Genomic DNA, 26118 nt, shown 5'->3' on the forward strand with positions numbered 1-26118 from the left:
TGGGGGCCTTTTGAAGAGTTTGTTTTGCTTTTTGTTTGTTTGTTTAAAACCAAAGATGACTTTGGTACCTCAGAAAAGAGCTTTGATCAGAATTATGAAGTGAATCTCTTAGGAACATGAACATAAAGAAAAAGCATGCCTGGACTGCATGCATTCTCATAAACACAAAAAAAAAACCCCCTCTGAAGACCCTGTATGGACGTTAAAGGAACACCACATCAATTAGTCACTGCTGATGTTATTTCTGTGAGATGAGGGGAAAATGACATTAGTAATGCAAAATAAAGAGGGGAAAAGTAAATAAGTTAACATAAATGAGAATGGCCAGCCACATGTACCTGATTAAAATGCTGGCTTACTTCACGTGATAATGAACTCATTGAACTAGAGCGCGAAAGCTACAAAACAGCAAGAACACACAAATACAAAAAAACACAAATAAAAAAGTCGTCATGCAAGTCACTGCCCCAAGCTTTCAGTTGTTTTAAGTATAAAAGTCTCACTGCCAAAGGTTAAACCAACTTCAAGTTAAAAAAATAAAACAAATGTAAAGCCAGAAGTTAGTTTAAATCAAAAGGACTTCTTAAAGCACAAAATTATGTCGATATAGGAAACATTTAGTAGGATCAAGGGGAATGTTACTCTGCCTGGCACATAACAGTCTGTTCTCCTTGAGTTTTGCACCAAATATTAGTGAAATTACACACATGCATGGAGGCAAGAAGAGATCCTCAGACTATTGACATTTTACTCTCAAGAAGTCTTGTAAACTTTTACTTGTATAGAAAAAGGAGATCATTACATCACAGAATGTAGGAGAGAGGCTGAGCTGCTCACAAGGGCTCAGAGGTGTTTTCTGTACAGCTTAGGAGTCAGTTACACAATTCCATCCTGGCTACTCATCAGCAACTGCATCTTTACTGGTTGTTTTAGATGGCCCATATGAAGTCCTCTACAAATATGCTGCAGAAATCAATAACCAACACCTCTGAATCAAGCCTTACCTCTCCTGACTGGGAGCCATCAGGGTTAGAAACGGGAAGTCCAGAGCCAGGAGGAAGGACTGCAGGGTTTAAATACTAAAGAAAAACAATGCACTTTTGTTAATCTTTGTTACTAGGGTATTATTTCACATTTCAGCTGTACTGTTCTCACTGATGTAACCCAACATTACAACAAACCAAGCCAGGTGAAACATGCACTGTCCAGCTACTTCTTGTGTTCTTGGTCCCTTTGATCCCTTTTCATGACCTTCCCACCTCCATTTGCACTTTCATTTATTTCCCTTCTCCACTTCTTTGGCTAAAATTTAGGCAGTACACATTTGTGTGTAGCAACAACATGCTTTGTACATACAGTGCCTCTGAAACTGCTACTCCACATCATTAGGGGTTTTTAATAAGGAATTCTGTACACAAGACATTTTTTCTAACCCACCTCTGGTTCAACAGCTGCAGCAGGATCTGTGTTGGTCTGATTTGCAGCTGGTGTGTGCTCTGCTACACCACTCCCTTCCATTGCCTGGGGTTCCCCTGGCACTACAAAGAGAATGGGATTCAGACAAATGCACCATACCAGGGCATTTGACTTCACAGAGTGAGAAGCAGCAACATGAGAAATTCATTTTTATAAGACAAATCTTCTCCCAGGAAAAAGGTAATTCAAGGAGGGCAGTGTCACTGTCTCTAGATGTGCCAGCCCTGCTACAAGCCTGCAAGCAGGAGATGCATGCAGTCCATATGCAGATAACCTTGTGCAACACAACAGATGACAAACACAGTGGGGAAAAAAAAGCCATCCTGGAACTTAAAACAAGTGTCAGAAGTGAGCACAAGACACTGAGCAACACAGGAATCCCACACAACTCAAATGTTGCTATATGGATGGCCTAGCCACCCTGCAGCAGGGGAATCAGAAAAATAATAATAAGCAGGAAAAGAGAATTCCTTTGTTTGCTGCACACAGAGCTCTCAGCTTCACTAACCCATTTGTTTTCCTGTCTGTGGTTCCCAGACTAATTCTACATCCAAAACAAATCTGAATTAATGAGACTGAACATTCTTAAATACTCATTATAGGCTCTTTAATATACACACACAGAAAAAAGTGACTTAGATGACCATATAACTATAAATAACCTTCTTACAGTTTTATCCACTCATGACACACCTGAGTTTGGAACAAAGACATTTGCAGGAATTGGCATTGGTGCCAGGGGGGCAAATAGGTCTGATGGTGCAGGAGCAGCACCACTTGACTTGGTTCCACCTGGATTCAGGACATCAACATAACGGGCTCTGCTTCCAGCTAAAACACAAAAATCCAGAAATAACAGAAATAAGCCTTGTGTTAGCCACCTCCATGTCTATTTCAAACACTCTGCTGGTGAAGCCATCCTTCAGAATCAGAGAACAATGCTTCAGGGACATATCATACCCAAGTCCTGATACAGCTGTGACAACAGCCACAGTGCAGAAGCAAGGCACAAGCAGAGCCAGCAACAGCCACAGCTCCACAGTGTCACTGAACTGCCAACTTTTCCCAGACAATTTCAGAAAAAGCCAAAACTTGTGTTCACGTTTTATGCAAGAGAAAATCAGAATCAGTTCTTCATCCTTGAGGCATCAATATTGTCTGTTACCTGCTCTTCTGGAGAACACATTGACAGGGGCACCAGGGGGACCTCCAGGTCCTGGGGGAGCAGCTTGAGGAACTTTAGGAAATGCTGTTGGAGGTGGTGGTGGAGGCTTACTCTGCAGGGAGAACAACACAAATCCAACCACACTGTTGAGTTTTTAACCAGGTATGAGTCTGATTTTCCCTTTCTTCACCTATTCCAGAGCACATAAAACTGGGTATATGGAGACCTGGCAGTGCAGACCAATATCCCTCATCTGATTACTTAAACTCATGTCCAGGCATTTCCACAATACATCTACACTCTCTCTAAAAGGAAATGTTTCAAACAGTGGTTCTTATAATTTGTTTTGACAGATCCTTGAATAACAAGGATGGGCAGAATGTGTGGTTCTTTTTGCTGTATGGTACATTTTCAGAACTACAGATTCTTGCTACTTATTTTCCCTATATTCTGTCTGCAGCAAATCAATTCACAAGCAATTACCTAAGTGGTGTCAGCTTCTGTAAGAGATACACTGGACTAAGTTTAGAGAAAATTCTCTTGTAAATTCAACTGCAATTATTAGATTCACAGCAGCAACTCAAGATACCAATGGTTCTATACAGATGTATAAAACATGTAGCCTTTTTATTAGTTAAAAAAAAATGTTGCACATTTTAATGCAGACTCAGTAAATAGTACCTCTTAAGAGCCAACAGATTGTACAGATTTCAGGTTTCCAATTGGTGAAATAACTGCTTCTCAGATTCTTACCTCCTCTTCTGGTTCATCCAGATTCACCCAGCGTTGCTTCTGTTCATCCCAAACAATCTACAAGGAAATTACAGTGAAAAATTAGGAGTTCAAAACACAGCTCTAAAGCCAAATAAAAAGCCATTCTTGAAATAAACATCTTGACAGTTTTACATGTTTGTTTACTTGTTAAAACAATGTTCACCTGTCATCCAGGAAACCATTCTGAACACATTAAAATGTATAATGGTTTTGTGATTTAGGGGCCTTACTGATTTGTTCTTGTCATCTGGAAGGTGAGCTTCAGTCTTCCCTTTGCCCATCAGCCAGCGAAACCAGTTTGCACCAGTCTAAAAATAAATTCATCTATTTAGTTAACCTTCAGAAAGGTTTTTACAGGTGGATTAAAATAAATATTCACGCAAAAATTAATTCTATGTTAGGGACTTTAACCCAGAGGCTAGAGTTACATCTTAAAAATAGAAATAGAGAAATAGAAAGAGCAATAGAAAGTGTTGACGCAAGGACCCCAGTCCAGGAGTTACCACACATACTAACAATCTTCTCCAGCTTTAGCTACCTTTCCTTGCAAGTTTACCTTTCTAGGTGCTGGTTCCTTTTTTTCTTGTTTAGTCTCTTTCCCTGCAGGAACAGGGGGAGGAGGAGAGGGCTGCTTTGCTGCAGAGTTGGCTCTTTCTCGTCCCACAGAGTGAGCAGAGGACTCTGAAGTCGTTCGTGATCTTCGCCCATAGCCCTGGGACACACAGGAAGGTACAAAGTTGTCACTGCTGGAGTGATGGGTTACATCTTGCTAAACAAATTCCTTCTTTGAGGAGTTAGTAATAGGAAGAAATGCAAAAGCACATAGAAAATAAACATAAATAGGAATGAAGATTTAGTGAAAGAAACAGCCTGCTTGTGGCACACCATATCTGCAGCAGACTGAGATGCAGATCTGGATCTGTGCCCTGGTGTCTGCTTAAAGCCAGGACATGCATAATAATTAAAATGCATAATAAATTAAAAATGCTTATCTTGGTTTTCTCAACCAATTGTCACTTCAGGATACTTAGATAACTTGGAAGGAGATACCAGCTTCAATGACAGTTACCCAGTCCGAATACCATATATTAAAAAAAGTCTGGGATTTTAATAAACACCTTCCAAATTTCCAGCCATGACCAAGGGACAGTCAATATTGCACATTTAAAACTCAATCACACAACTGTTCTTAAGGACCTGCTTGCCTCACTTGCTCATATAAAACATGAGTTGTTTTGGCTAGGAAGAATCATTCTGGGAGACAGGAGAAGAAGGCAGAGCAGAGAAAGAGAAATTAAACTCTTCAGGCAACAGCTTGATATCCCTCCTCCACCATTTAAAAAAAGAATTAAGAAAGTTATGGCAAAAATTTTTTTACTATGTCTTCATTATTTATTCTACTGAAGTGGAAGGACAGTGGGGAAGAAAAATTAAGTTTCAAGTCTTGTTGAAGAGCAAAATGGAACCCAAACAAACTCTTGTGTTGGCAAAGACTTGCAATGCAGCTGACATTTGCTGAAGAGACATAAGAAATAAAGGTACCATGCTTGCCATTCTGCCATAGAAATCCTCCTCTCTCTGATCAGGAAAAGAGTTTTGTGAAGCAGACTCTGGGGCAATTCTCTGCATTCCTTAAAAAACAAATTGAGATTACATTAGAGGGGGGCGGAACACAACAACAAAACCAAAACAACCCCTAAAAAGTCCCCAAACACCACAACAATGATTTTAAGGCAAAGATTTTCACTAGTTACAAATTTTGTTATGGGAAAAGAACCTGGTATTGTCAATAGTGTGGACTGCAGTGGCTCTGATTATTCATCTTTTTTCTCCTACATGGGTAATTGTTTGTTCTAAACACAGGTCAGAGCAGGGAGGGAACCACCAGTATGGGGCAGTCTGAGGTTCTGCACACCTCTAACTTCTGCATGCCTGCCCTCACATGTCAGGTCCTGCTATCACAGAATTAAAGCTTATCAGGCTCCCAGAAGCTGATGCCCAGAGGCAGAAATCCCTGAGGCTCCATTCACAGACAGAATTCCCACTCCCAGTTCACTCAAGTGATTCAGAACACTACCTAGTGGAGTCCAAATCATAACCTGCTGAGGCTGACCTCTCTTTTAATCTAAGCCAAACAGGATGAATACTATAAATCTCCACAAATCTTTCTGTACAGTTACATGGTGGTTTTGAATTTCACTACCCAAGACGTGACTTACTATTTTCTAATAACTGAGATATTTTGCATTGTTTCCCAAAATACTTCATTCCCCTTAAAAGGAAGGCAAGCTGTTTTCTTAGATTCCAGACCTGTTTCCAGGTTTGGCTGCTCTTCTGATCGTGGGTCAATTTCTTGTGGTGGTCCTCCTGGTGGTAGTGCTGACCCTGAATACATTGGTGATGGTTCAGTTCCATATGGATTTGAAAATCCTGGAGGTACAAAGCCAGGTCCTGGACCAACAGGCTGAGAAGCCACTGGATAAAATGGGACACTTTGGGGAGCTTCCTGGTCACCAGGAGGAATCATAGCAGCTGAGCCATCAAGGACAGCCTGAGGTACTGCAGCACAAGAAAAGAGTTAAGAAATTCCAGTGTGAAACTTCCAGGAGTGAAACCTCACTGCTTTAAACCACCCTCTTAGGTTGTTTTATACACACGAAACCCCAAATATTTATTTTCTCTCAGTCAGGAAGGATATGAAGCACTAACCTGAAGGCATCAGTTGCACACTTTGAGCCATATTGGGTAACAAGGATGCTAACAAAGGATTTTCAGCACCTGGAGCCAGGTCACGGCCAGGTCCTGCTCCATCACACTGACTGGCGTGGTCTAATTCTGAGCTTGGTGTGCTACAGCCATATGGTGGTGGGGTGGATCTGTCTGTGTTATAAGCTATTGCACCCTCCTGCACAAAAATCAAGAGCTTAGAAACTGTGCCTGCTTCTGTAATTAGCAGTATAAACCAAACCATTGAAAAGCTGGATTTACACTACTCTGAAGAAGGGAATATTTCATGCTGAGAAGCAGATTCTGTACCTTGATCTGTCCATCCAGGTGTCGAAGCCTCACTAACCAGGAAGGCTCAATAAAAGATTCCTGTTCTGGCTTTTCTTTTATCTGGGGGTCAAACAGGCGTAGCTGTGATGACATCTAGAGAAAGGAATCATTGTGAAGTTTCAGTGAAGTGCCCAAAAGAAAAGAAAAAGGCCTCAGCTCACCCCCTCCGATACGAAACCACAAATTCTGAATTCTTCCACCTTACCTGGATTAGCTGGCCAATAAGGACAGGGGAATAGTAACGTGGGTCTTTAAGGACAGTTCTGGAAATGACTTCACAGTAATGGAAAGCCTGAGCAGCAAGCCCCATCTCAGCCAGTCGGCAGGCATAGATGAATTTGAAAACCTATGGAATGCAAGAAGGGGAAATAAACCAAGTGGGGAGAGCACATGCAGAAGTATCAAGTGACAAGCAGCCTGTCATTTCAGTTGAAAGCTCAGATATCCCATTACCACACCTATAATAGGGGAAAACAATGGGGGAAAAAGCACTGAACTCTCCCTTTTTACCCAGTGTATTCAGTGGAAGTTGTCTATTTGTCTACAGCTAATGTCAACACATTCTGCTGGATTTTTCTTTTGGCACAGAGATTTGTTGTTCTTTTGTAACAATAAAATTTAAAATTCAGAAGTTCAGAATGCCCAGATGAAAAATGTGAACAGAAGAGGTAAATGACAACAGGAAAAAAAAGCTCTCTTGCATTATGTCATCCCCAAGTATTTCATGTTACAATGAATAAAATATTCCCTGTGCTGAATAGAGCATACGAGAGAATAAAACTTCACATAAAATCTGCCAAAATAAAACCTGAAAAAGGCTCTTTACCTGGAAATTGGGTAAGCAGCCAGGCTGAGTTCCTAATGATTGTGCATATTCATAGGCTTCTGTTCTTTGAATAGCTTCATTGGTGGCAAACTTAAAAAATGGTAAGCTATTTGAGAACAGGAGATAAAACCATCAGTATTGACACTATATATGCTGATGATGAATAAAGACAATCAGAAAAAAAGTCAGAAACCTTGTGCTATTAGAAACACAGTATCAATAATTTCTACTCTTTAAACAAGGACAGGACATCAAATAATTATCTCAAAACCTGCTGTACATAGTGATGATAAGGGGAGCATCTACTCAAGTCTCTCAAACCATTAAGCTTTCATTTTTGCACATAAGAAGCTGTGATTTAAAAACAAAGAAACAAAAGGAAAGTCAAACCTGTGATTTGATCCAATTAAGACAAGCTTTGTTGTCTTCCTTGTGTAAACTCCAAAACCAACTTGGGCCATAAGGTAACAAAAATGAGCAGCATCCAGCAGGCCTTTAGAAGCTGTAGAAAAACAAGCAACAGAACTCAGAATATTTCCTCTCAGTGGCAGGTTGTAATTCAGCATCCCCTATTGTTTTGGCTTTGCACTCAAACACCTTCACAATAGGGACACACCCATCTAAAGCTGTTGCACTTTACATTTTACACAGCAAGTGCTTGCTTTCCAAAAAATAAGCTGAGTAATTAAAGGTTTCAGAAAGCTTTTCCTTCAGTCATCACCCTGTTCAATCCCCAAGAGTTACCAAGAGTGTCTCCCATGGTAGCAATGGTCCTGGATTCCAAGTCCACATTATTGGTCAAGTTGGATAACACCATTGCTAGATGAGGCCTCCAGTCTCCCCATTTCTCATCTCCACAGCACTAAAATTAGAAGAATTACTCAGTCAAATCAGTGACTGGAGCTCTGCGTGGGTAAGTGTTTCAACCTAAAAAGGACTAAAACAACTTATCTGACAATCCTAGGAAAAAAAGCACATGGAAAGATGACTGCTGGGAGCTACTCCCTGCAGTAGCTCATGCTTGAATCTTACCGTGGATGCAGCTGGCATCCTTCCAGACATCAGCTGGTACACAGTCTGCAGAGGGTCATTAATTGGGAGACTGTTGGCAAACCTACAGGGAGGTTATACAGAAAAACAAAACACAGCCATGGGGTAAGCAGTGAAAAAGTACTTGGAATACACAGTGGCAGTTAATTGAGCTTAGTTTAAGAGAAGGAAATGATGAGGAAAAGTGCTACACTGAATAAGCTACTGCCCAGTGGATCATGTTCAAAAGTTACTGGTTAACTGGGTCTGCCACTGACATAGCTCAGCCCAAGCTAGGAAATCCTCAGGAATCCCCTCATGCCAGTTGGCTACACTTAGTACCTGATCTCACAAGCTCAGGAAGGTGAGAGAAAGGTTTGTGCACAGAGAAAGTATGTAGGAAGCCATCTGCTTGTTTCAGGCAAGGAGAATGAAGGGTACAGCAGTCACTTGACTTTAATAAAGTTGACAGCTGAGTTTTTGCACAATTTTTTCAAAGCCTGGCTAACAGCAACTGCCAAGCAAGCCCACAGATTACACTGTACAAACACCCCTCAGATGAGGGGTGTAGCATAGAGTAACTTCTCAGGTTTAAGTTCCTGGCCAGAAGGCCACAGAATAAAAAGTAACAGATGATAACTGAATATACAGGTGAAATTAAAGCATAATTCTTACATGAGCTTCTAAGGATAACTCATGATTCTGACACTAAGATTTCTGAGCACCAAGTCTCTGCCTCATTAGCAATTAGTCAGTCATACTGTACTAAGCAACAAGCAACAGTACAAACAGTACCTGGTCATAACTCTTGCATGTGTTCTGCTGTCCATTTTGCTGGCAAGTAGCAGAGCATGACCCCACAAACCATGCTTCATGGCAGACTCCAAAGCATCCTATTTAATACAGAAATCAGTTTCCTGAGAATAGCTTAACATACTACTCAGATAAAGAATGACTGTAGTATTTTGTGAAAAACCCACAAATTTTTTTTAGATCAAATGCTAACACATGAATATAGCTTTGGCTTACATTATAAACTGTAGGGCCTAACATTGTTTTTTCCATACCAATGCAGTGCAGTGCCATAAAACATTATATGCACTCCAAGTTGCCAAAATTATGTTAACTGATGCCTAGAATCATAGAATCCTAGAATCCTAGAATCCTAGGGGTTGGAAGGGACCTGGAAAGATCATCTAGTCCAACCCCCCCTGCCAGAGCAGGGCCCCCTAGAGTACATCCCCTAGGAACGTGTCCAGGTGGGTTTTGAATGTCTCCAGTGAAGGAGACTCCACAACCCCCCTGGGCAGCCTGTTCCAGGGCTCTGTCACCCTTACAGTAAAAAAATTTTTTCTGATATTCAACTTGAACCTCCTATGCTCCAATTTACACCCATTACCCCTTGTCCTATCACTGGTCACCACTGAGAAAAGCCTAACTCCATCTCCCTGACACTCACCCCTTACATATTTGAAAACATTGATGAGGTCACCCCTCAGTCTCCTTTTCTCCAAACTAAAGAGACCCAGCTCCCTCAGCCTTTCCTCATAAGGGAGATGTTCCACTCCCTTAATCATCTCAGTAGCTCTGTGCTGGACTCTTTCAAGCACTTCCCTGTCCTTCTTGAACTGAGGGGCCCAGAACTGGACACAATACTCCAGGTGTGGCCTCACCAATGCAGAATAGAGGGGGAGGAGAACCTCTCTTGACCTACTAACCACACCCTTTCTAATGCACCCCAGGATGCCATTGGCCTTCTTGGCCACAAGGGCACATTGCTGGCTCATGGGCATCTTCTTGTCTACCAGGACCCCCAGGTCTCTTTCACCTACACTTCTAGGATTTGTGAAAAGTAAGCAAAGTGAGACACACATAGAGTTGTAACAACAGTATAAGCACTCACCTTCTTGCGGCCATAAAGCAGCAGCTCTCTGAATCTCTCTGTTTCCTTCTCCAGACTGTCAATTGCAGTTATAAGACTGTCAGTGAGAAATGAGAGCTGGGCTTCACCAGATTCCTCTTCTGCTTGTTCCAAAGCCTCATTAGTGAAATCAATCAAATTTGCCTCATTAGGGGACTTGCCAGGAAGCCACACGGTTTTATGATCTCGGAGCAAAAGTTCAGCCAGGTCTGTTCCCACAACTGTCTACACATGTAGAGGAAAAAAAAACCCAAAATAATATAAAAATCCATTATTTCAACATTGTCTTCATTGTATCTGTCACTTCAGCAACAGTGTCTGAGCACAAGTAACCACTTCACCTGTTCCATCAACCTGTGACCTATTAAAAGGTAAGTCACTATGCAGATATTACTCTTTCACATAAATTTCTTTTTCTGTATAAAATATTTTTAAGATAGATAAAAATTCAAGCAGTGAGACATACCCCATTCTGCCTGCACAACAGCACAATAAAGTCCCAAAGCAGACTCGCAGATTCTTTATCAATTAAATTTTCATTCTTAAAGCACTGTGCAGCTTTATTCTGTGCAAAATTAATAACATCCACTTTATGGGTGTCATCCCTGGAAAAAAAAAGTTTTTAATGAGAGGAATACAAGCATTCAGATCATTACTGTGATTTGTGTGAGGAACAAATTTTAAGCACATATATTACTTTAGCAGGTGTAAAGGCACAAATATTTTAAGTCAGTTTAAATCCTGTAATTTGCAGACAAAAGTTTGATGAAGATGCATCAAAGCTATTTCAGAAATCTTTAAGAACATACTTTGCAAGAGGACCAGGAAATGCTCTCATCTCTTCTTGCTCTGGAGAATGTTGTAGCATAGTCTAAAACACAAATATAAACCATAAGAAATTCTTATCTCTATGAATTTTAAACAATAAAAATCCCAGACCTGAACATAACCCCATTCTACAATCAAGCCTATTGCTCTTAAAAAAACACATATGGTGACTTGCAATCTGTACCAGGATAATAAATGGCAATATATCTACTTTACATGGAAGTAATTCTGTTGCAAAACATACAACTTCCTCACAAATCTGTAATTGGAGTCATTTAGGTTGGAAAAAAACTTCAAGATCATTGAGTCCAACTGTAAACCTAACACTGCCAAATTCAATAAATCAACCTTTATTCCACCATCTCCCTTTTTTTGTTCTGAACTTTACCTCCATACTGTGTATTTCAACCAGAGCTGGCTGTCCTTCTGAAGGCAGGTTTGGCAGCACTTTTATTAAGAAGCCCCCAGGACCAAACCTAGCACAGATATGAGGCACTGAAAATTTCTCAGGCGTTGAGGGCCTTAAAGGTGCTGAAATAGGAAGAAAAGATAAAATAAGAACAGGTAACATCTCTTGCAACTAAATAAACTTGCTGATTTAATTATTCCATTCAGTAATCCCACAGTACTAGTGGGAAAACACCTGCCATTCAATTTGGCTGAACTTCAGAAGCAACAATTACCCATTCCATTATATTCCCAAAGATTGTCTAAAGATTTGCAACGAGTACAAAGCCAGACTACAGAGCTTTAAAACCCTCTCAGTTTTTCAATGCAGGGGCTTTGATTGCTTTTGTGAGACACATTTCTGTGATCTCTGTGCATGTTATGACACATCTGCAAGGAGCTAATGATAAACTGTTTATTGTTCAAGAGCACTTTTTTCCCTATTACCAGGCTCAACGTACACATGAAAGACACCTCATACATTACAAATACAAACAGCAGTGCAAACTACTACTGGTAGACAACCTCACAAGCACAGTGCCCTCCTTCCTCCCCCCCCAGTGGTGCAAATACCTTGTTCTACAGCTGCCCATCCAGCCTCAGTCGGGTAGCCATATTCTGTAAAAGTCTGTTGTCCATCAAAGTTGGGATCGTATCCGCCGTAGGAGTAATCAGGGTGGAGTGACACTGCCTGGGCAGTAGTTTCATACGTGTTAGCCGTTAGGTCATGGTTACTCCTGTACAGCTGACTCTAAACAGATCACATTAGTAATTGTTAGCAGAGAGCCTGAGGTTACAGACAGCAGCACTGCAAGCACAGCTCAGGAGGGAAAGTCTTCACTTTGATTCTTTACTCCGCTAACCAGGATTACTACATCCCTGCGAAAGGTGCCCTGCAAGACACCTGCAGCAAGAAGCTACAGAAGATAATTAGCACACAAGATTTGTTTTGACCACCATTTAATCTGTTCACATCCAAGGCTGCTCAGTTCTCTCACAACAGGATGTCTGTTTGTGTGAAGAGCAGCACTACTGAATGAGCTACAGGTTCGAGTGTCGCTGTATCAGCAACACCGGATCAGAATCAGTGTTCATCTCTGCTGTAATCTCAACTGATTAGACCTACAAACACTTAGATGACTTGAAGTGTCTGAAGACTATTTCCTAAATGACCTCCAGTATTACTAAATGAATTGGAGTTCTGACTGGAAAACCATGTAAACTTCCAAGAAACACAAAGAACCAACACATGAGACTACAGCTGCAATTACACATTCCACCAGCAAAGACTGTGCCTCAAAAATCACCTGAATACTCTCCATGTTTTTCAGGTATACTTAAGGCATAAGTAGATGAGTAGCCAGTTAGATTTGTATTTTGCTTTTCAAGTCAAAATAGCATCACACATATATGGAGTTAGTCTCTTAACAGATCCCAAGCTCAGTAATAGCATTCATGCTTGTGATGAGAAAACCAACACAAAGCTGAAAGCCAGACACGTTATTAACTGCAGCCAAGCACAGTATGGGCAAAGCTCTGAAACAGCAAATGGATTCAGCAGAGGAAGTTTTAAATTTCTGTGTGTGGCAACTTGCACAGCTGAGTGCCCATTTCTCTTGACAACTGTCACAAACAACAAGTTAAAACTGTATTACAAAAGTCAACTTCCAGAACGAGTTTTCAAAATACACGCTCCCCGAGCTAAGCCAAGCAACATTTCCAAATTTCTAATGTTTCGCTCACCCCTGACACAGAGAAAGACCAAACTGAGCTGAAAGAACACCCAGTGTGCCCATTTCCAACTCACTTGTTGAGAACGAGAGCTGAAGCTGCTGTGGTGGCTGTGAACACTGCGAGAGCTCCGCAGGCTGTGACCGGAGTGCTCGCTGTGGACGCTGCGGCGGTCGAATTCATCACCGTAGGGATCTCTGTGGGGCTCAGATTCATCATCAAAGCTTCCAGTAAAACGAGGATCATACCTCCAGTTATCTTCATAGAGGTCTCGTCTGAAGAGCAAAGAGATGTAGAAAGCAAAAAATTAACACGGCCACCCACACCCCTGAGGGGAGCGACTTCCCTCGGTAACTCGCAGCTCACCCGTCAAGAAAACTGGACCTAACTTCAGAAGGGGCTTTTAGATTATTTTCTAGGTTTAGGTTTTTGTTACAGTAGCAAAATGGCAGTTCAGGAAAAAGTGCAGCCAAAATACTTGAAAACAAGACCAACATCATACTCAGAGTGTGTTCTAGGAAAACCCACAGAATGTTTACCCGACCTGAAAACAAGTCCAGCTGCCTGAAATCCTGGTTGTAAGAGCTCTGTGACAGCTCATCTGCCTTTCCTCAATGACCTGTGCTGAAGCTACAGAAAGGACTGGCAACATCTTCCTGTGAAATATCTGTAATACTACATTCTAACAGTCTGCTACAGGATGCATCTGTACTCTTAGAGAACACTGAGAGGATTTTACTTAAAGCTGCACAATACCCTGAAATTCTGATGCCTGATGGAATCATCACGACAGTCCACAAATTCTGAAGGCTTTGGAAAACTTCAGCAAATAAAGTAGTATTTCTGCTGGTGCACAAGCAGAGCCTCAGCCTTTCCTTAGAACTTCTGCCATAACTTATCTTCTGGGGACACATCTGACTATGGGGGACTCAGCCCTGAAGAAACCAATACCAGGTTCTCTGCCTTCTGAACCTTCAGATTTGGAGAGAGCACTGAGAGAACAGAGACTGAATGGACAAACCTGTTGCCATAGGGATATGCTTCTCTCTTCTGGTAAGGGTTGTGTTCAGAATCATACCAGTACCTCTGATCATAACTTCTAGGATCTCTGTACCTGGAGTTGTATGCAGATGAGTAACGTTCCCAGCGGCTTGGATCTTTGGAAAACAAAAATAAATTATTTAGGTATTGAAATTCGTGGCTTGTAAACTTTTCCTACTTCTTTCTCTTTAATCACATTGATTTTTGCACAGAGTAAAACCAAAATAACGTACTGAAAGTCACATAAATATGTTTAGTTTAAAAAAAAATAAAAAAAAAATCAATTTCACACCCTTCAGAAAAACATGGTTATTAGAGTAAGCCAGATACTCCCCAAGGCACAACATTTACCACCAGAGAGATATTTTCTAACAACTTTAAAATTAATTCATAACATGGTAACTCAACAAATATTAGCAGAAGCTTTGTGATCAGTCTGCAGAGCATCATGCTAGATGTCTCCAGATGTGGACTTAAAATCCTCCCAGGCACTCTACATGCAATTATCAGATGAACAATGCCAGTACCTCTCTGTGAGCACTAAAATAATTATGGACAAAACCAAATTGTAGTGATGAGTCAATTTCTATTCACACCCACCTAAAATTTACATTAGAAGCCTGCCTGAAGGTTACACACCAAGGATACAACCCAGTTAATGACAGGCTTGCAACACACTGAATAAAACTATTTTGTAGACTTACCCCAGTGTGCTTTCCCAATGGAAAGGCAAACAGAAGTCTGGTGGTGAGGAAAAAGCTTAATTTCTATTTACTACATCTACTGAGTAAAAACATATAGGAAGGAAGGCAAGAAATAAAGAACTGAAATAGGCTCAAAGATCAATTTTCAGGAAGCATAACTTTATTCTTGCTTCTTGTCAAAAATATATTAGTCTCCTTAATACAGAAAAATAATAAATCCCTGATCTTAAAGCTACTCTTCCCTGTAAAATGTTCTTTAAACCTCCAAGTTTCTATAGCAAAATTCAAAGTTCATTTTGACACCCTACCTCCATAATCATACGAGTTTGGGTAATAGCCTGGATAATAATCACTCCATCCACTTTTTGTGCAATAATCTTCAGGATATCCTTGCCTGCAAGAAAGCACACAGGTATAAAAAGTTATTGTTCCTCCTTCAATCTCTTTTAAGTCATTAGGAGATAATGAAGAACTACATGCCACAACTGGTTAGAGTTCCATATTTAAAATAATGCATTTACAGGATCTCACAGACTCATAAAACTGTGACTTTACAGACCAACACATCACCACATTGCTGTGTGCCACAAAAAGCTGACAGCCCTTAGTATACAGTAATTTGCTAATTTTTTGAAATTGCTTAGGTAATAGGTTTAATTACCTACAATCACAAAAACTACTGCTATAATCAGCATTCTTTGAACTGTCTCAACACAGAAGTCAGTAACTTATCAAGTAACAGAATGTGCCCTCAACTTTAACAGTACTTTTTTTTTTTTTTTAATACAGCTTAGGGTGATGAAAAGAGGTGTGTTCTGGAGAAGAGGTTTTCAGTCTTTATAACATGCAATTTTTAGGACACCATTCCACAATTCTGAAAAATGCTAGAAGATGAATGTTAATGAAAAATTTAATGTGTGTACATACACATATATGCAAGTACATAAACATCTATGTATACACTTGTATGTTGATAGGTACACATGTAAACTTTCACATATCTATACACAGAGAGGGGGTGAAGATATTTAACAATGTGGAACAATGGGAACTTTCATGGTTCTCTACAACTGATCATACAACTGGTAGTGCCAACTCCAAAGTGGCCAAGCAAGTCAAGTGATGCTCCTCCCTGGAATAACATGTGGGAAGCTTGCTAACACAGCACCTACCTCTGCAGAGGAGATTTGATCTTATCAGATCAGGTTTATCCACCCAACCCATCTTCTCAGTCTCCTTCAGAAAGATGTTACTCCCCAAGCAGAGGTTACAAGGCTGCATCATCACTACTGGCACATTAAGGGCACATCCAGGACACATCACCATGCTGACTTTGCCACTCCTGGGCTCTGCTGCCCTGCAGGACCACACCACAGCCCACATCCAACTGCACTGCCCTGTCACACTGGCAGAACTCCTCACAACAGGCTCTGACCTGCCCAGTGCCACCTCCAGGGAGGCATTCTTATAAAAAGTTTGTAAGAAGAGTACACAAGCAGGAAGTGGTACTGGAGGTTATCTCATTAGAAAATCTCCCTGTGCACTGGGATTCACTAAAGAAGGTGATAACACTTTTATCATGTGCAGCTACAGCCATTGTTTGGTACTCCTCACAGCCAAGGCACACCTCCTAGAATCTTCTGGAAGCAGTAAGCAAAATATTATGCTTTTAATCTGAAGACTGCTCCACAAGTGAACTACCAAACACTACAAAGGGTTTAATCATTTCCAGACAGACAACTGGAGTTCTCTCTTAGAAACCTGCAAATCCACCAGATGATGCAACAGTAACAGTTTGGCATTAATTTCAAGTTACACAAATAATTTCCACAATAATCATCAGAAAGCAGTAATCCCTGGAAGGCAATTTGCTGCTTCTTGCTTAGAAATACTCAAGATTTCATTTCTGGTTTTTATTTAGTATTTGCAAGTAGCATCTGAACACATTGCTTCCCTCTCTCAATTTTTTTATTTCAATATAATCAACCAAACCAAGGCTTTTAAGTTTTCCTAATTGGATGCTCTACCAGCATCCAAACCTGTAGAAAAGCCAGAGGTGAAACACCAGAAAAGACAACGGAACGGTGGAATCGATCCTGGCGGCACACAGGGAGTTTTTCTACCTCCTGGCTGCAGCTTGTGCTACAAAACTTCCCAGAGCTTTAAAACTCCCTGCAGAGCTTTTCTGGAGGCAGGAAGTGCATACCTAGAGGCAGGCCTGTCAGAGCAGTGGCTGGCTCTGGAACTGGGGCGCTCAGGCTCGGGGTAGCGGTAGCTGCCAGGGTCCATGTAGGCGGTGCCGGTGTCGTAGTGCCGGTACCGAGGGTCGTACTGCCCATAGGTGTCCTCCTGGGAAAGAGAGGGACAAGGTCAGAGCAGCCCAATTCCAGAGAAACTTAACATCACCACGCAGCCCACAGCTGTGGTGCTGAAGGGATGCAGAGCAGAACACAGGGAAGCTTTTGGTAGCCACTGTGCTCAGTTATGTTCAAGTCTGCAAACACCCAAAACGTAACAAACCCACCCGGGACACCTGGGTGCAGCTCAACCACTGCACTGGACACCCTGTTCAAGTCTGCAAACACCCAAAATGTAACAAACCCACCCAGGACGCCTGGGTGCAGCTCAACCACTGCACTGGACACCCTGTTCAAGTCTGCAAACACCCAAAATGTAACAAACCCACCCAGGACACCTGGGTGCAGCTCAACCACTGCACTGGACACCCTGCTAAACCATCAGCAATTCAGGCAGCACACGGGAAGAAAATTTGACCACCCACGCAGCTAAGACAGTTAAAACTGCCAACTTCTTCCAAAGAACCAAACAAACTGCTATCAGCTGACATTTACATAAGCTGCCATCAGTATTAGTATTATTATTTTTTTTCTATATTATATTATATTATATTATATTATATTATATTATATTATATTATATTATATATCATATTACATTACATTTTATATATATATGTTATATATCATATTATATTATTTTTTTCCACAACCTTTGTGATGTAAGTTTTCTTACTGCTACTTGGATTTTCCCTACAATTCAATCCTTAACACAAAGAGAATACTGAATGTGGGTCATGGCACAAACGTTTAAACTCATAATTCAAAGATGATAATTCCTAACACCTACTGAGGGAGGAAGAAAAGGAAAATAAAATCTTTACCATGTAATAGAGATGAGCTGTTCTGGGATCTCCAGGAGGATAAGGTGGTGGGTATGGAGGCTGGTAAGCATCATATGGATGTCTGTAGTAGTAGTAAGGGTTCTGGGGTGGACCAAAGGCATCCTGAGGAGTCTGAGGCAGGGGTGGATGCTGCAGGTCTTGCTGCACACCTGGCACAGCTGACTGAGTGGTGCTGGCAGGAGGGGCTGTGGAAGTTGGAGCTGTGGAAGTTGGAGCACCCGCTGGCTGTCCAGGCACTGGCTGCTTCTCAGGACTGGTCTGCTCACCCCTTGCTGTCAGCTGTGCTGAACCTGCCTCCTGGGGATGGTTACTCAGCCCCTGGCCCTGGGATGCCTGCATGGCTTTAGTCCCTGCAGCAACCTGGTAGTTCTGAGGAACTGAGGGCTGCCCAGAAGATGTCGGCTGCTCCACCTGAGCTGCTTGCAATGTTCCCTGCAAAGCTCTGTCTGACCCAGCCTGATGCTGCACATCTTTTGTCACCTGTTGATAGAAATGTTGTTTGTCATGCACCTCTGGACCCACCTGACCAGTGCTACCAGCTGACTGTTGAGGACACACTGGACCACCAGGAAGTGGCTGGTTATGCACCTGCACAGAATTATTTGCACTGTTCTTCTCTGATGTCCGTGATACTGTGAAGTCGAGTGCCCCAGCAGCTTCTTCATTGCTGTTTGCAAGATTTGCAGAATTATTATCCTGGCCTACAGACTTAACTGGGGGGACCAGTGCACTTGTACTTCCACTGGGGAGATTTGTCCCAGGAGGAAAGGATGAGTTAGTCCCTGGCTTGCTAGCAAATTCAGGAACAAAACCTTCCGTAACACTCTTTTGCCCTTCTGGAGCCAAATTGAGCGGAGTTTTCATAAGCAAGTTTGCAGGCTGATTAGCAGCAGTATCAGAGGAATTAACAGGGCTTTGTAATAAATTATGTTTTAACAAATTAGTATTTGGAAGTGCATTTACTAATAGAGATCCAACTTGCATCACAGGTAATGGCAGGTTTTCCCCAGAAATTATCCCACTGGCATGTGATGTTTGGGGACCCACTGCAGGCTTGTCCCCAGCCCCAGAGTCCTTCATTGGCTGATTGTTTTCATTGCTGCTTAGCTGATTAGATAGAGAAATAGAAAAATTAATTGGCTGAGCCAAGTTATAGCTTTGATTAGGCTGAGCAATCAGGATAGGTTGATTTTGCAAAGACTCTGTAGGTGGAGAAGACAACAAACTTGCATAACCAGAACTTGCCTGAGACTGAAGTGCCTCCTCTTCTCCCATTTTGGGAGGATTCTCAAGATTTTCAGAAGCTATGTTCCCATCTTGGGCAAGTGGCACAGCCATAGTCCCTGGTTTACTCAGCTGCTGATTAGACAGGCCTTCTTCTGGTGGCTGAATGACTTCTACAGTTTGTTTGGCAGGTACATACACTGCAGGAGCAGCAGGAGCTAGAAGAACATTTCCCCCAAAATTAGGCAACTCATTCTGAGCCCACAAAGTTGTTGCTGGGCTATCACACTTCTTAACTACTCCCTGAGCTCTTGTTGAGGACCTTCTCTCAGATACTGAGTGTATGTTTTCCATAACAGGCCCAGAGTGCAATGTATTTCCAGCTTCACCAGTGACTGCAAGAGGCAGTGGGTGTACCTGAGGCATAAAAATAGTTTCCAGATTATCTGGTGGCTGTTCAAGGTTTCCTGGGGATGCAGCTGGCACAGCTGGATTCTTCTTGATATGCTTTTGGTTTGAGTGGTTCTCTCTTAACTCAACCACCATCTTTGCTTGGTCAATCTCTGCAGGTTTTATCCCAACTCCATGGGACCTCACAGGTTCAAAAGAACTATTTGCACTTGTCTGAAATACTCCTGTAGGTTTAGGAGGACTTGGAGTTGGAGGCTGGGATAGATTACCATGGTAGTTCTTGCCCAGGTTTAGCTCACTTGAATCACCTCCCAGAGGAGAGGAGTCAATCTGTTTGAAGAAGCTGGCAGAGGTCTCCTCATCAGGCTTCCCACTTTCTTGCTGAATAAATGTACCCACTTGCTCCTGAGCTCTCACTGAGCCAGAAGCACTCCTGTGGCTGATGCTGCTATAGTTTGAAGACACACTGTCTGGTCGGACAGGGTGAGGTAAGGAATCAGGTGCCTCCAAATTTGGTCCTCCTTCAGCATGGCTCACAACAGAATTCTTTGGAAGCATCTGACCTGGAAAGGCTCCGTACCTGTAGAGATCAGGACCAGCAGCAAGGGATGAAGCACTCATGTTCTGTGGCTCACTTGGCAGCACTTCTTGATTCTGAATGCACTCCAGGTTCTCAACATTTTCATACTGTGTCCCACTATTCCCAGACACACCTTGTATGTGTGCCTTGTCATCACTAACAAACAGAGAGTGCTTACCAGCCTGTGGCTCCTGCTGGCTTACAATTTTAGGGAAGTACTGGACATCCATTCCTTTTTGTACCATCTCACTGGCTGGGCCTGGACCAGCCTGTGCCTGAGACTGAACATTAGCTGCAGCCCACTGAGGATGCCCTGGCAGCTGATACAAAGATGCTGAATTTGGCTGACAAGCCTCAAACTCTGCTTTCTCAGCCACGTAGCTTTTTTCACACGAAAGGATTTCTTCATTTTCTGCCTCATCCCCTTTGAAAAACATGGAGAGAGTTCCTGGATCTCGATCCGTGGGAACTGCTCTATTTGATGTTTCAGACATGTTAGGAGTCTGGTTTTGGGGGTTATTTTCCTGAGCTGTGGGAACAACCAAACTGGAGTCTTGGAGAGGTGGCTGTGGGTAAAAGTGTTCTGGGTATGGTTGATTTAACCAAGTCACTTCTGTGTTCTGCCTGAACACATTTGCAGGCTGGATGCTGTTTGTGTGGTGACTGCTATTTGCAGAGCTATTTTTCCCATTCTTTTCACAGCCAACTGATGAAGGTGCTTGCATGATATTTTGTGGAATACCTTGGTGTAGAGGACCCTGCTGTAAATTTGTCTGTGGAGGAGGATGAGACGTGCTAACAGAAGACTGTGAAACATTATGAACATCAGTCTGAGAAGATGGCTCAGGGTAGGGCACAAAATTTTGAACTGGAGGTTGCAGGTTACCTTGAACAGGCCTCCACTGAGACACAGGCTGCTGGGGGGGTGGAGGGAAGAGTGCTGCTGCACTGGGTCCTGAAGGAACATCACTTGGATCTCTATCAACATCTTGCCTGCCTCCAGGCTTGTTTGATGCAGACACCATTCCAGGATGCACACTGAAGGAATTTTCAACTGCTGCTCCTGTGTTACAATGCAAAGGTCCTACAGGCCCGTGGAGTCCCAGCTCTGCATTTGGATGCACTTCTGCAGTGCTGTTCAGAACGTATCCTGGGGATGGTGAAGGAGTTGGAACATTAGAAAACGTACTGGCATTTCCTCCTGGCTGAGAGCCAGGAGCTGAGGAAGGTGTGTGCGGTCCATGAGGATTGTCCCCTGCCCGTGGTGACAGTGAAGTGTGCAGGGCAGCTGCCTGCGGGAACGCCCCCGGGGGAGAGCTTTGCATAACCAATGGATTGCCCTTGGATGGATTATCTAAAGGAGAAGCCTGGGGAGGCTGCCTGCCAAAGGCAAAAGGGTCTGTCACAGGCTGCACGGGGGCAGCTGTTGCACCGGCTCGTTTGCTGAGGGAGCTGCTCCTCCAGTAGATGTTCCGAGCAATGCCTGCAGGAGGTGGAGCTGCAGCTCCTGCTGGAACAGTCTGAGGAGGCTGCTGCATGGTGGCCTTCTGGCAGGGTCAGATGCTAGATGATAAATTAATAGTGGATGCTGTCAATAGGTTCCTTCTTCCACACTGGTGAGATAAAAAAGAGAACAAGTCAGCTTCCTTTCTCCCACTCCCCGCGGCACTGAGGCAACTTGAACTTTAGAAACAAAATTACTCAAAGAACTTGCAAGTGGAAAGTAGCTCTGTTCTCCAGAATGCATAAGAAATCTGCATGTAACACTATTTCTAAATCCAAGCCCAATATTAATGAAGATCAATGCTGCCTGTTCTTTAACAACTGGATTAACAAGCTCCAAGTAATTAAACACAGCTCAGTCCTGCACAACTGTTCACATCTCAGAGTCTGAGAGCACCCATGGTATTAGGCTGTTACATTTCCCCAAATTTGTTTTAAGCAGAAGGATGTATCACAGACAACCCCCAGCAGCAGGCAGCCTGCAACAGAACCTGCAGACACTGGGGCACATTCTATTTAAATATAAAGAGCTGAGAAATTATTATGTAGCTCTAATTCTGTTAGAAAATCTTCAGGTCTCTTGCACTGTTGCTCTGCATGAATGCATCTTCCTACAGGCACGAGGAGAAGCAGGCACCTCAAGAAAGAATCCATCAGATGTTATTCCCTCAACAGAACACAGTCTAGTTTTGTTTTCATTAAAAAAAAAACAGAAGTGTTTGCTTAGAGAAAAGCAAATATCCTCTCTTCTAGATGGATGCTGCACAACAGTAAAACTGAATATAAAACCAGTGCCAGTTGGGGATTTGGTACACAGGAGTTCCATAAATTCAACAGGAACAAGTATTTTTTTATTTTATCACCCCTTAACAATCTGGGCAGGAGGGAAAGTGACAAAACTAGAGTTCTTCTTTAGTACTGGTCCAGTTCAGCCCTGTGAAGCTTCAGCAACACGTGACAGTCTCATTTTCTAATAGTACACATCAAATATGGTTTATATCATGTAAAATGAAGCACCCACAACTGTTTCATACCAAATGCTCTTTTGTTTATAAAAGACTGTGCAATTTTTAGTGGGTTTTTTTTCTGTTTTGTTTTTTTAAAAGATTCAGCATTTTTCCTGTAAAAGTCATAAAATGGGAAGCCAAAAGAAGTCAGATGTTTGTCATCAATCCAAAGTTTTAATAGCTACAGAGAAGTTCAAAAAGCAAAACATTTCTGGTTAGCAAAAACACACTGAGTGAACACTGTGTAACTTATTTCATAAAAATTTGTAACTAAAAGATCCCAACAAGCAGCATACTGACTGGCACAATCTATGCAGACTTTATTGGGACATCAGGCCAATTTACCCTAGGGAAAAATCCCCTTGTACTACCCACTGCAGAATCCAACAGCCCAGTTGGTACCAGACATCAGAGTTGCTCAACTTCTCCCTCATATCCATGTATTTCACAGCTATAACTTAATACTCTGTATAGTTGTTAAAATTGGGAAGAAAACCAGAAACTGACTGCAGAAGAAAAGCACTGAACAGAAAGCTTCAGTGGTTTCACACACTGCTTGCATTTGCCTCCAGCATTCTTTTTCTAACCCAGCTGCCTGCTGAATTCCCACCAGGGAACCCCCACGGGAAGGTTTTAGCCCCTCATAGAATCCTAGAACTGGCTGGGTTGGAAGGGACCTCAGAGCTCATCAAGTCCAACCCTTGCTCCACTCCCCCCGTGGTTCCCAGCCCATGGCACTGAGTGCCACATCCAGGCTCTTTTGAAATATCTCCAGGGATGGAGAATCCACCCCTTCCCTGGGCAGCCCATTCCAATGGCTGAGCACCCTCTCAGTAAAGAAATTCTTTCTCATGTCCAACCTAAACCTCCCCTGGCACAACTTGAGACCTCTTGTGCCCTCTTGTCTTGCTGAGAGTTGCCTGGGAAAAGAGCCCAACCCCCCCCTGGCTCCAACCTCCTTTCAGGGAGTTGGAGAGAGTGATGAGGTCTCCCCTGAGCCTCCTCTTCTCCAGCCTCAACACCCCCAGCTCCCTCAGCCTCTCCTCATAGGATCTGTTGATCCTCATGATCTCTTCTCCTGTTACAACACAGAGGTGAAGGTTTTCCAGCTGGGCACACTTAGTGCCAGCCACCTTACCAGGAAATGCTGCCAGACACCCACCTCCCTTTCCACAGGCTCAAGAAACTCCACACTGTTTGGGACATCTCCATTTCTTTTTCATCATGTTCTTTGCTGCATGAACCTAACTGCAAAAACTCCCCTTTCTCCACCAAGTCAATGAGTGTGTAACACACTGTGCAGTGGGGAGGGGAAAAAGGTAATTAAAACATCTGCCAAGGCTGTTATCTCTTGGAAAGCACAAACAAAATGTTGGTAGCTCCCTAACAGTTCTGCTTTTAATAGAAACCTTGTTTCCAAAACACAGCGCAGCACAAAACCCAACTGTTTTTACAACTTCAATACCCACTTCCAAATTTCTGCCATGGACTTTGCTCCTTACAGTGCCTTATCAGATGCACACAAAGAAAAAAAAAATCCTAACGTTTTACCACTTATTTTTTGTAAGCAACCAGTACCAGCAATAAACTAAAATAGGTGTAGAGTTGCAATTTAAAGCTCTGGGTTGCTATTCCTCTAACAAGAGCTCTAATGTTGCATTCCAGGAGTTCAATAGCAGGGTATCTATCAGGTTCCTTACAAAAGGAAAGTTAATATTAACAGACTGCACACAGTAGTAAAAACGTGCAAGATTTGAGGAATTAACTCCAAATATAATGAGTGTGAGGTAATTTAAACAGAAGATACCAACTTGGTGATACTGACTCCCTCTTCCCCCCGTCCAGCATGAAGGGAAATCCTGATTTTAACAAATTTACAAATGAGGAATACCTACACAAGTTAAAAACAATCCATCCCTGCTTTATCTAGTTTGGAAATTCTTAGCTTTCAGCAGGTTTTTTGATAGATAATGCAGTGCAGCCAGCTAAACATCAGTCACCAGAAATACCAACTGCAGGAGGTGGTTCCAGACGTGCTGAGAAAATGTTTCCAAAAATGATTAAAACCCCCCTGTAGGCAAGGCCAGCAGTAGACTTCACCTGACAAGCTCTATAGTTGTGATTAGTTTTAAACTCCTCAGTGAAAAATCTATCTGCATGAAGGAATGATTTATTTGGGGGGAATTAATTTAATCCTATCTCCAAGGGGGATAAGCTAAGTAAATTACTCTCCAACAAGAATAAGTCTGCCCACAGAGCAGGTTACAGAGTATTGATTTAATTCTCACGTGTGCCTGTGTACACACACACACAGATGCCAGCACACACGTGTGCAGGCACCAAATAAACACCAGACACTGACTGCAAGTGAATAAAAAACCCCACTGCAATCCCAAATGAGGCTTGCAGCTTTAAACAGTTTCTGGGACACCAGTTTTTCAGATTTTTTTTTTTTTCCTACTCAGACAGCTGCACTCAGAATGAACCCTTTCTGTATCTTTAGTCCTGCTGACAGCTTCCCACCCTCCCTCTTGCAAATGGCAACAGCAGCTCCAGGTGCTGTGCAGCCAGAAGAGCTCTTTGGGAACCAAAAGCAGAGAGTTCAATACGATCCACAGACTGAATAAACACTCCTGACGGTTTGGTGAGGGAAGCTGAGTCCCAATCCCTCACCCCAGCAACTCCCGAGCACTCCCAGGCACCGGCTCAGCACCGGTTGCTTCTCCTGCGAGTGCAGCCCTGGCAGGGGCAGCCCGGGAGAGACCGGTTCAGCTGGGAAGAGCTGAGTCCCGGCAAACGGAACACACGGCAAGAAACCCCGGGCGGTATTTTCCACCGCGGGATCTCCTTTTCCCACCTCCACCCCATCCAACACCCCCCGGGACCCCGCCGCGGCTGCGCTGTCTCCCCGGGACACTCGGCCCGGCCCCGGGGCGCCTCAGCCTCGCCGGACACCCGGATCGCTGCCCGGCTTCCCTCCGACTTACGGCACCACAACCCGGCCCGAACGCGTCCCGGGGCTGCCACCCCCCCGCCCGCCAACGCCCTCAGGGTCCCCGCGGCCTCCGCTCCAGCCCTGAGGAGGGAGCGGCGGCCGCCGCCAGCCCCGGGGCCGCACCTCGGGCCCTGCGCGCTCCTCACACCGGGAGATCCTCAACCCCCCGGCCGCCCCCCACCCCGGGCCGGCCGCCT

The 26118-nt window shown here is 43.1% G+C and overlaps 1 protein-coding gene across 8 annotated transcripts in view; it reads right to left on the reverse strand.

The window, feature by feature from the left end:
• SEC16A (SEC16 homolog A, endoplasmic reticulum export factor) overlaps positions 1-26118 on the reverse strand; it is a 29380-nt gene that overhangs the window by 3080 nt on the left and 182 nt on the right. The window contains exons 2-30 of one of the 8 annotated variants that reach the window (XM_071765946.1): positions 19447-22029; positions 18181-18681; positions 17206-17348; positions 15308-15393; positions 14276-14411; positions 13331-13529; positions 12097-12274; positions 11465-11607; positions 11058-11119; positions 10715-10853; positions 10231-10473; positions 9123-9220; positions 8331-8412; positions 8043-8160; positions 7689-7800; positions 7299-7404; positions 6678-6818; positions 6452-6565; positions 6125-6320; positions 5726-5974; positions 4958-5046; positions 3972-4127; positions 3646-3723; positions 3395-3451; positions 2642-2753; positions 2170-2307; positions 1438-1538; positions 1005-1079; positions 339-398 (exon numbers count right to left, since the gene is read on the reverse strand). In XM_071765946.1, the coding sequence (XP_071622047.1) occupies positions 339-398; positions 1005-1079; positions 1438-1538; positions 2170-2307; positions 2642-2753; positions 3395-3451; positions 3646-3723; positions 3972-4127; positions 4958-5046; positions 5726-5974; positions 6125-6320; positions 6452-6565; positions 6678-6818; positions 7299-7404; positions 7689-7800; positions 8043-8160; positions 8331-8412; positions 9123-9220; positions 10231-10473; positions 10715-10853; positions 11058-11119; positions 11465-11607; positions 12097-12274; positions 13331-13529; positions 14276-14411; positions 15308-15393; positions 17206-17348; positions 18181-18681; positions 19447-21954 (6420 nt within the window). In that variant the 5' untranslated portion in view covers positions 21955-22029. Of the gene's footprint in view, positions 1-338; positions 399-1004; positions 1080-1437; positions 1539-2169; positions 2308-2641; positions 2754-3394; positions 3452-3645; positions 3724-3971; positions 4128-4957; positions 5047-5725; positions 5975-6124; positions 6321-6451; positions 6566-6677; positions 6819-7298; positions 7405-7688; positions 7801-8042; positions 8161-8330; positions 8413-9122; positions 9221-10230; positions 10474-10714; positions 10854-11057; positions 11120-11464; positions 11608-12096; positions 12275-13330; positions 13530-14275; positions 14412-15307; positions 15394-17205; positions 17349-18180; positions 22030-26118 lie in introns of all 8 variants that reach the window. The other 7 variants (XM_071765948.1, XM_071765947.1, XM_071765949.1 and 4 more) reach the window with 7 other exon arrangements.

Source organism: Heliangelus exortis, chromosome 22 (genome assembly GCF_036169615.1).
Source record: "Heliangelus exortis chromosome 22, bHelExo1.hap1, whole genome shotgun sequence".
Taxonomy (NCBI): Eukaryota; Metazoa; Chordata; class Aves; order Apodiformes; family Trochilidae; genus Heliangelus; species Heliangelus exortis.